Here is a 9,950-nt window from a genome sequence, read left to right as displayed (position 1 = left end):
TGTTAGTTTAGGATTGATGTGCTGTAAGAGCACAGCTCTGTGCAAACAGCTGCAGAAGGAAGGAATTGTGTGGGGTGAATTCTGAACTTCCACCCATCCCTTCCTCATTCTGCCCTCCCCCTAGCCCTGAAATACAACAAAAGACAGCCACCACCCTTTAAGTGGGATGCACTTATAAAGATTTGACCCATATGACAAATAGGAAGAGAATTACACACAGAAGAGGGGAAAAAAAAAAAAAAAGAGAGAAAGTGCTAAATATTTCACTGAAAAAAATAAAACCTTCTCTTTCCATTTGTATTTAAGGTTTTGACCTAGGTTCTTAGCACTGTTGAGCAAGACTACCTGCTTTATTAGATTCCAACTTCATACATTAAAATAAAGAAAGTATTTGTGTTGGAAGGCCATTTAAGTGGCACTTCCACCATCTAGGTACACCAAAATCCTGGCAGCCATAAATTAATTACTTCCAACTCTAACTCTACAGTTAACACTACTAGTGTAAATCTCATCTCTAAGAACTACCAATATCAATTCTACAAATGTATTTTGTGAAAGCTCTGCCTGCCAATTCATAGTCTGCTGTGGAATCAAAAAAAAAACCCTGGAAAAAGTAATAAAAGTAATTTATTTGACACCTCAGTCATAGGGGCTGCTGAGACAGATATTGTCTTCCCTTCCACTCTCAAAAATAGCAGAGCAGCTTACTCCGCCATGCAAGAAAGTGAGAATTCACAAAGGCAAAGAGTCAAAAAAATACTTACTCATTCCAGAACTGAATCCACTGAAGACCATATCAGAAATAAATCAAATAAAAGTGAAATTCTTCAAAAAGCTCACTGCAGTAGCTGAAAATAAAAATCTAAACCAGTTCTTTCAAACAGAGAAACAAAAGCAAAACTGGTTACATGCACATGGGAGGAAAGAAATACAAGGGTCCTTACTAAATTTTCAGTCTCTTTGATATCTTCATCTGCTGCAAAAGAGAATCTGCTGTGGAAGCCCTGCATTGAATTAGTATTTAGTCCATGAATACAGCAGATGTGGGGGAAAAGTCATTATAAAGAAACAGGCACAATCAAGTAGATTTCATTATTATTGCCTCACTGAAAACAAACTATTCTTTCGGGGCTTGTCAGTCTTACTCCTACCCCCTCACAGTAAGCATGAAACAGTAATCCTTTGGGAACAAAAAAAATGAACTGGCAAAGAGATGTTGGAATTACTTGTTGAACAGTGATGTTAAATAAGATGACGTGTAAAAGCATGACTAAAAGCACTGAACATTTCTTAGGAGTACAGCTGGAATAGTTCACAAATATGAAATAAACACAAGCTATATTCAGTATTTTCAAGCAAAAGGAGACTTCAGAAATCTATTAACTATATATTGTTCTTTTACCCACACCACAGTGTCTCCAAGCACTTAACAGTGAAAAGTGAAGCTTGATGAAAGCAGAACAAACAAATACTTTACAAATGCCTCATCTGTTGCAGAGCACCCTTATGTCCCTGTACTCCTGAGGTTTCTCATACACTGCTGGAATTTAGGTTGCTGCTGTATCTTCTATGGCCCAAAACAAACTTTGCTAAAGAGACACAAGAGTCTAAGTGCTTTTAAAAGTAATGAAATATAGAAAGAATCTTCTAATAGTGGCACTTCTGTTTAGTCTATGTGATTTCATATCCTCACATTCCAACAGCATGGCAAAGCTTTCAGAACTAATTCAGGTGAACTGTTCAGAAAAAAATTCTTTTCCTGGCATGTGTGAGTTCCCAAGAAGTTAGTAAGAACACTTCCATACCTGTTGCTGTCCACTTGAAAGGCAGCTGCCACCCTTTGCAAATACTTTATTGAGAGAAGAAATAAGAGAATGTTAGTAACTCAAGCATGGCAAACACATTTTCCCTTCCAACAAATGTGCAGCACAGTAAACACAGAATTACTTGTCACTAAGTGACAGAGTGAACTAAGAGTTGCAAACACAAAAATTTAGCAGTAATTAAAGCCCTTGGGGTTTTCTTGAGGCAAAATACACACTAAAAAAAGAGACATTTTGCTGAGAATTACAGAATACATAACTAAAATACAAGTTATGGGGGGGAGGAAAAATTTTGCAGAAATCCAGAAACTCCCCTGTGCTACAGGATTGTATTTTTATGATTTTTTTTCCAAGAAATCTCCTCAAAACAATAAACTGCCTGTTAACTGATCCAATGGTAAAAAATATTCTTCTGTTCCAAGTTAGCCTAAGAGACCATAGACAAATGCTCAGAAAAAGATGACTAACAAAGGCTTCATTCTGAAGGCTTGAACATTTTCTTATCTGTAAGGTTTGTCTAAGCACAGGCAGTAGAGAGACATTGAGACAGCTGTTCCACGCCAAGAAACAAAGCTGAGGGATAGCAACCCCCAAATATTAGCCTGAAAAGCAGAAAAGTTGACAGTGTAAAGAGAAATTAGAAGAAAGCAAAAAATTTCCTGTCAAAAGCTATTCCTTTTCAAGCCAGCTCATTTTAATACATGATTGAGGTTGACTCACTTTGATGTATTTGCTTCAGCATAACTTTAAATATGGTTAAAGCTCATTCCTCAAAACTGCAGAATAGGGAAATAAGCAGATGTAGTTATTTTCATTAAAAGAAAATCTTTGAAACGCTCTCCTAATCCTGTCAGCTGCAAAGTTTCTGTTTAGAAAATGTATCTTCTTCAAAGATACACAGTTAAAAAGTGAAGTGCTGTTTAGATCATCAAACAGCCTCCACAAAAAAACAAACCCAGGAACCATCACTCCTGCTGAGGTTGTTCTGAAAGTACACAGGCACTCACTGAAATAACTCCAACAGCAAACAACCCAAAATCTGACATACCCAGCTCCCATCTACAGGTCATTAGAAAATATTTGTCAGTAAATCTATTTTAAGAACAGTCGCAAATGCAAAGAAACTACCTGATACAGTCAAGTAACAGCTGCTCCATTAATTTAAAATTACCTTTTATTTTTCTCAAGGTTTTCCAACATGTCGTGCATTTTGGCACGGTAGACTTTGAGACAGTTAGCTTCAAGTTTCTTTAAATTACAAACAGTAGATACAGTAGGAATATTTTAAACCAATTTCTTCAAAATAAATGTCAAGTTAAGACCCTTAGCTTTAAAAGAGACTGCCACCATTTCATTTTCCTGATACAAAATTCAAGTAATTTTACGAGTAGAAAACTGTCCCTATAAAACATCCTATTAAAATTGACCAGCATTCTGAAAATAAGCATCAAATTTCCAGTATCCATTGGGTGCAACTACACATTTAGAAAAATAACTCACTTTAAACAAAGGTCACTTGCTGAAGAAAAGTAAGCTTTCAACAGGATAAGTTCTCAGAACAAATGATAAAACATTTTCTCCTTAGATAAAGGATTTAACCCTTATTCCATCTCTGCAATTAATTTATTTTTTTTCTTCTAAGGGTGTACATTTCAGTATTGACAATGAATTAAGAGACCAGGCTACAGAGACATTTTCCCTTCAGTATAAACAGGCATATAGAATTATTGCTTACCAGAAACAACTGTAAACAAGATTCATTTGATTTTGTTTTTATGCTGTGATTTTCCTTTCTTTGGTTGGTACCAAATATACAGACCACCAAACTTTAGCTGTGTCACTTAACTGAATGAAAACCACGATAAATTTTTCCGATGATTTGTATTTAGCATTCCTTGGGGTTTGGGTTTTTTTCAACGAAGAAATGGGTTCACTGTGCTTTTCCATTTTCTCTCCTTACCCACTCTTTGGGGCAGCAGAATGGAAAAACAAGTAGGACATGTTTACTTTGGGACTCAAGGCTCAGAGCAGATATCAAGAAATCTCCAACAAGATTAGAACATTTTCTGTTTTCCTCCTTTTAGCCCAAAGTATCTCTGCTGTGTAGTAACAGTAACTTAGTTTCTTTTATCACCATCTTCCAGAAGAGATCTATAAATAAATGTTTATGTAAAGAACACTGCTGTTGAAGAGGACAAAGAAAAATAAAATTAAGGGTCAATAAATGATACTGCAATGTATCTTGTGCCATTCAAGATAGGAAGTCCTTCGTGTAAATGCGTAAGTCTTCCTGGGTGCATGAAGCTCCATCCTTTCCTGGGAGACTCAATGGAGCAGTTGTACCTAAGGAATTTACATCCACCTCCCTGTAGAAAAAACACAAACACAATAAATCCCAAATATTTATCTTGTGCTTTAATTAATTCCTTTTTATATATCCATTACTTCAAATAATTTGCTATTAATAATAAGCTGGGTTTTTTACTTTTACCATCCCTCAGCAAGATTGTTTACATGACACCATCTTTAGAGCATTAGTTAACAGACAAGCATTTGCAATCAGATTTCCCCTTGTCTTGCTTTAGCATTCACTGCATAACAACTCATTCAAGCAATGAATCTGACAAACAGATCTTCAATAACTCGACTATAGATTCTACCAGCGAGAAGCAAATTGTGTTCACAGGCCGTGTTTCAGGACTGCATCCCTCCCAGGACAGCATTTAAATAAAATCTTAAATGAATTAATCTGGCTGCTGATTTCACTCTGAAGGTGTGCTTTTTAAAATAGTAAGTGTGCCAAGCACATTTATTGGTGTTAAGTACTATGAATGATAAAGGCTCATAAACACAACAGGATGAATTTCTCTGTAAGTAAAAGTTGGATATTATTGCAACTGCCCTGCCTAGCTCCACACTCGGGGGACTGTTTTATTTGAATCAATATCAGACTAGAAAATAATTTAGCTCAGAAAAAACCTAAACAGATACAAGAGTTAAAAGTTTTCCTTCTGTGGCTAATCTAGAAAAGAACCATTAAAAAATTCTACAGAAAAGAAGCCACTCGAATCAACTTGACACTATTTAAATTCTTTTGAAAAACTGGTTTTCACTGTACAGAAATGAAGCATTTCAGAAATGTTAAAAATGAAATTAGTAACATCTCCCAAGTTTTTCTTCAAACTCCTTCTCTCCCACCATCTAAACCAGTTTGATCAATTCAGCCTGACTGCATCAACAGTTCTGGATCCTGCAGTTGAGGAAATTTAGTGCTTGTGAAAAAAACCACAAGGCATAATGTATCTTAATTTGTGATATGCATCTTTTCCTTCTCAGCTGGGTCTTTAAGTACATGTGTTTGGGCTCTAATATTAGATACTCAAAAAACAACATTTTTTAAGTCAGTAACTCACCTGGAAGTCCTCTCCTACTTTGTTGAGGGCGATGTTGATTGTGAACGTAGAGGAGTCATGGTGAGGTCTGAGCGACCGCTGTCTGTCAGGGCTGTATTTTACAACAAAGTTCAGCAGAGCATAGCCCTGCAACAAAATACACAGTCAACTTCCAGCTGTGAACTGCCAAGTCACACACATGAATCTTGGGATTTTGTTTAAAGCTTAGTCAAAATAAAAAATCAACAACATTCATCTTTAACTACTGCTATGCCACATATAAACTCCCAACCAAACCAAAGAGGGATATTCATTGAAATACTTAAATTTAGTCACACCATGGAGTAACTTCTGCAAAAGCTTTTAACCCATACCTTGGTATAGTAGCCAGCAAAGACTTTTAGTGTTACTGGGGCAATGAACTCTCGTATGAAATGCAGCCATTCATTATCCAGTCCTATTTGCTTCATATGAATGTCATCGGTTGGGACATTTTCATAACCTCCAGAAATGCGGCTGTCCTAATGAAAACACCACAAATAGCTTGGAAACATGAACATGGGATGGTTCTGACATTTCAACAAATATTTATTTGAAATCTGCAGAATCACAGAACTGCAACAAAGCAATGTTTCAGTGGCTGTCTGTACAGCAATCCCACAGCTAACTGCCAAGGAAAAAAGTGTGTTGAAATACCAATGAGCAAAAATTGGAAGAGTCAAAAATAGGATGAGTCAATATTTGGATGTGTCACCTGTAAATAAAAGAGCTTCTAGGGATAAGTTTTATTTACTAAGCTGCAGATGCAACTGAAATTCCATCAGATAAGAGACTACAGGCCTCAACTTGACAGCGTAATAAATGTTGAAATATTTTGAAGACAAAAGTAAGTTAAAATTCTTTCCAGAGGCTCCTACCTACACTACAACTGTGACTATAGTTTCACATGGTAGCACATTTGTGAATAAGATAAACATTCCTCTGATTTTAGTGGTAGTTAATAAATACCTTGAATTCTCTGAGAACGTTGACACAAATAGCTCATAACATTTTCAGGTAACTCCTTGGGGGGACAAGTCTGATAAGTTAGTACTTCAGAGGGAAATGAGTAAAACTTGTCTGAACAGTTATCAACAGCTATCCAAAATCAGCCTTGGGTCACTGTCAGGTACCTGCTACAGAGCTGCACCACTGTTAGTGTCTAATCTGCTGATTCAAAGTCTGCACTGGGTTCATGTGGCACAGCTTGGGCAGCAGGGGGGCTGCAGGGGTGGCCTTTGTGAGAAGCTTCTGGAAACTTCTGGAAACTTCCCCTGTGTAGCCAATGCTCCACTGCAAGACAACTGCCACTGCCAAGGCTGAGCCCAGCAGTGACAGAGACAGCACCTCTGGGGTGGCAGTGCCTTTAAGAAAGGGGATAAATGGCAGGAAGGTGTTTTAAAAATGTTGTTTCATTCATCATTATATTACCAATTGAACCAGAGCAGAAAGTAAACTAATTTCCTCAAACCGAGTCTGTTTTGCCCTGTGCTGGCTATTGAATGATCTCTCCCTGTCCTTATCTCTCAAGTCAAATACTTTTTCTCTACTTTTTCTCTCCTGTCCAGTTGAGAACAGTGACAGAGTGACTTTGGTGGGTGCCTGGCATCCAGCCAGGGTCAGCACACCACAATATTAATTGAAGAATGCCTCTAAATCTACTGAAAAAGCAGCTACATGATAGACTAAACTAAGCACTTCATAGCACAAAGCAGATGTGTCAGATCATTGGCAATTGCTGGGATGTTTGTTTGTTGCAGTACACCGTGAGTTACTGTGAGTTGTAAAAGTAGTTAAGATCACTCATTAAGATTATGTTTATATAGGCTGACACTTACTTGGTGTTTTCCACCAGACCATTGCCCAAAATGTTCCATTTCTTCTACTAATTCATCACAGGCAGTGTCGGAAAATATGGGAAACCAAAACACATCTGGACATGGCTACAAGAAAACCCCAAACAATCAAAAACTTGATTCTCAAGCACATTCTCACAAAAGCAAAAACTATGAGCTGCATTCTAAGCCCTGACCCAGCACTAAGAATGTGTCAGTGCACCCACACCTTCTGTGCCTCATGGCTCTAAGTGACAAACCTGGTCTTCCACATTACAGGTTAATATGGGAAAACAGCTTAAAACTTAACATTGCTTTACAAAGACAAAACTTATCCCAGCTTTTTAGAGAGGCAAAGTTCATTAAATCACTGTCCCTAACTGTCACAACTGATCATCCAACACAAGTGCTCTGTCCAGAGCAGTTGCATAAAAGCAAGCAGCCTATATCAAATGGCAAAAATTCAGTTCTGATCCAAAACATCAAAAAACTGTTTAGTCACAGACCAAAACAGCATTTGCATGGAAATATTCACTGCATGCCAATTTATTATGAGTCACACAAATTTTCAAAAAACTACTTATACTCACCTGTTCTACTATGTTATCAGTGAAGATCTTTGAGTAGTTTGGATTTATGTAAGTTTCCTTCCAATCCTAAAAAAATATGATTTAAAGACATTACAACAGAGCAACAATATTTGTAAGTGATAAAAAAATAATTTATATTCTATTCATTTGTTCTAATGAAAACACCAGAAACAATTCAAAATTTTCTTATTCTCTTAAACAAACTTGTTCCCATCATGTCAAAAATCATAAAACCTGTTACCTCAGGGCCATCTCTCCAATTTCATGCTCTGGTCACAACCTGGTTTACTGATAGGATATACTGTCATTTGCTTGGATGGGTAAGAACACCTTTTAGCACATAATCAATATTTAGCACACAGTAAACAAAAGTTCTCCATGTAAAGCCTTCAAATTTCAAGTCCTTTGCAATTTATAAATTTATACTTTATTTAAAATGAAATAAACTTTTAGAAATAATTAGATGCATACCACAGGATTCTCAAATATCTGCCAGAGGTCATTGTTGTAGTGGGAAGTATTGTAATTGGCTGTAGAAAGAAGTCTTCCAAATTCATGTCTGTTGGTAATGTACATGAAAACACCCTATACCAATTAGAGAAAACATCATTAGCAAAACTGTCCACCTTAGCAAAGCTTAAAAAGGTTTTCATGATTGTGCCTTCATAAAATATAATCACACGTTTGTACATATATATTGTAAAGGTGCTGTTAATTTAGCACCCTAATTTTCAAAGGGTTGACTCTAATCACCAAGTACTCTTCACAACTCCTTGTTTACAAGCATTTACTTGCATTTATTTTCTAAACACATTAAACCAAAACATAAAACATATATTGTTGGGAACATATGTAGAGTTATAGAAAGGAAAAAGCAGAGGAGTGATTGGTCGATTTGCTTTCCAGAAAACTTAAGCAGACACACTGAAAGAATCTGATCTCAAACTGAAAATGCTCACAACACAAGAAAACCAACATCTAGGGTTTAGTTTCAGATAAAAATCTGAAAGAATAAGCTAACAATCAAAGGGTTCATGAAAGTCAGAACAAGAAACTTATTTCAGAGTATTCACTACATGATCCATCTGGTGAATTGGCCTGAAATAAAAAGATATTGGCAAATACAATGCACAATATTCAGATCAGCTTCCAAAACAGCTGAGCACTCTGAAGTCTGTTCATGGAATTATATGCAAAATACCAAGTGTGGCAAGATACAGCTTTATTATCAAGCTATTAAGAGAAGGTATTAACAGAACTCTCTTGATTAGAAGTAGTAGCAGAAAATAGTATTTTTAAAAAGGAACTTAGGTTCTATGGGATTTTTTTAGTTTAAGGCTTTTCAGACTAAAACTTTTTTTCTGAAATATTTGTGACTTTTGGATTTACAACAGATGAAGATATTACCATTTGGGTACTTTGGTAATTCTGTCTACGTTTTTGTCTGAAAAAGAGTTAAACTGTTAGAAAGGTAATGATTATGTTAAACATGCCCAGTTCTGGGCACTTACCAAATCAAAAACTAGCTGCAGCAGGGAGAATAAGGAGGGTCTGGGTCAAGAAAAACAGCTTAAAGTGACAATGTGGTCACTGAGGGGGCCTGACAGACCTACAAGTGATCTGAGCTTTACTCTTTCCTAGCACTGCTCCATCCATTTTAGCTACAGAAACAGTGTCAGCACACCTTGACCTCAGAAGCACTGGAAAACTAGGACTGCTCCTAGGACTGCTCCATCCATTTTAGCTACAGAAGCAGTGTCAGCACACCTTGACCTCAGAAGCACTGAAAAACCCCCCTGAGGAAACAAAGAGCCTCTATGAGATGCCTTCAGCTGGGCATGAAAAACCTGGCCCTGGCAAAAACCTGAACCCTAGCAGACTGAAGAGAAAGCCAGAGCAGTATTTCATCAGAGGAAGTGGACAGAGGAGAAGTATCTTCCTGTGGTAGAATGATACTGCATGTAATAATAACTAATCAATAAAAAACAAATAAAGCAACACCTTTGGGGCTCTGAGCATATGGAATGTTTCCGAAGAAGGGGAGTCTTTTTCCCTTTGTAAAGTCTAAAATGAAGGAGAATCATCACATGAGTTTTCTGACACAATCTCTTTCTCTTTTTCCAACTACTTTTAGGTTTCCACAGGTACATCAGGGAAATAGCAGCCTTTGACCAAAAGCTGATATGCCTTTACAGACAACATGCATCTCCAAGCAAAGCTCTTCATACACATGTCAAAGCTGTTTCCACCAGCCCCTTCTTATCTGCTGCA

At 37.0% G+C, this 9,950-nt stretch overlaps 1 protein-coding gene across 2 annotated transcripts in view; it reads right to left on the bottom strand.

Annotated features, from left to right (window-relative positions):
• Window positions 1–2,979: 2,979 nt before the first annotated feature.
• Window positions 2,980–9,950, bottom strand: part of PLOD2 (procollagen-lysine,2-oxoglutarate 5-dioxygenase 2) — a 47,843-nt gene continuing 40,872 nt past the window's right edge. The window contains exons 14-20 of one of the 2 annotated variants that reach the window (XM_041414427.1): window positions 9,681–9,743; window positions 8,151–8,264; window positions 7,680–7,745; window positions 7,093–7,197; window positions 5,590–5,736; window positions 5,237–5,362; window positions 2,980–4,189 (exon numbers count right to left, since the gene is read on the bottom strand). In XM_041414427.1, the coding sequence (XP_041270361.1) occupies window positions 4,034–4,189; window positions 5,237–5,362; window positions 5,590–5,736; window positions 7,093–7,197; window positions 7,680–7,745; window positions 8,151–8,264; window positions 9,681–9,743 (777 nt within the window). In that variant the 3' untranslated portion in view covers window positions 2,980–4,033. The remainder of the gene's footprint in view (window positions 4,190–5,236; window positions 5,363–5,589; window positions 5,737–7,092; window positions 7,198–7,679; window positions 7,746–8,150; window positions 8,265–9,680; window positions 9,744–9,950) is intronic. The other variant, XM_041414428.1, reaches the window with a different exon arrangement.

This window comes from Onychostruthus taczanowskii, unplaced genomic scaffold (assembly GCF_017590055.1).
Source record: "Onychostruthus taczanowskii isolate IOZ18803 unplaced genomic scaffold, ASM1759005v1 scaffold45, whole genome shotgun sequence".
NCBI lineage: Eukaryota > Metazoa > Chordata > Aves > Passeriformes > Passeridae > Onychostruthus > Onychostruthus taczanowskii.
This window is presented reverse-complemented; position numbering and strand designations above follow the sequence as displayed.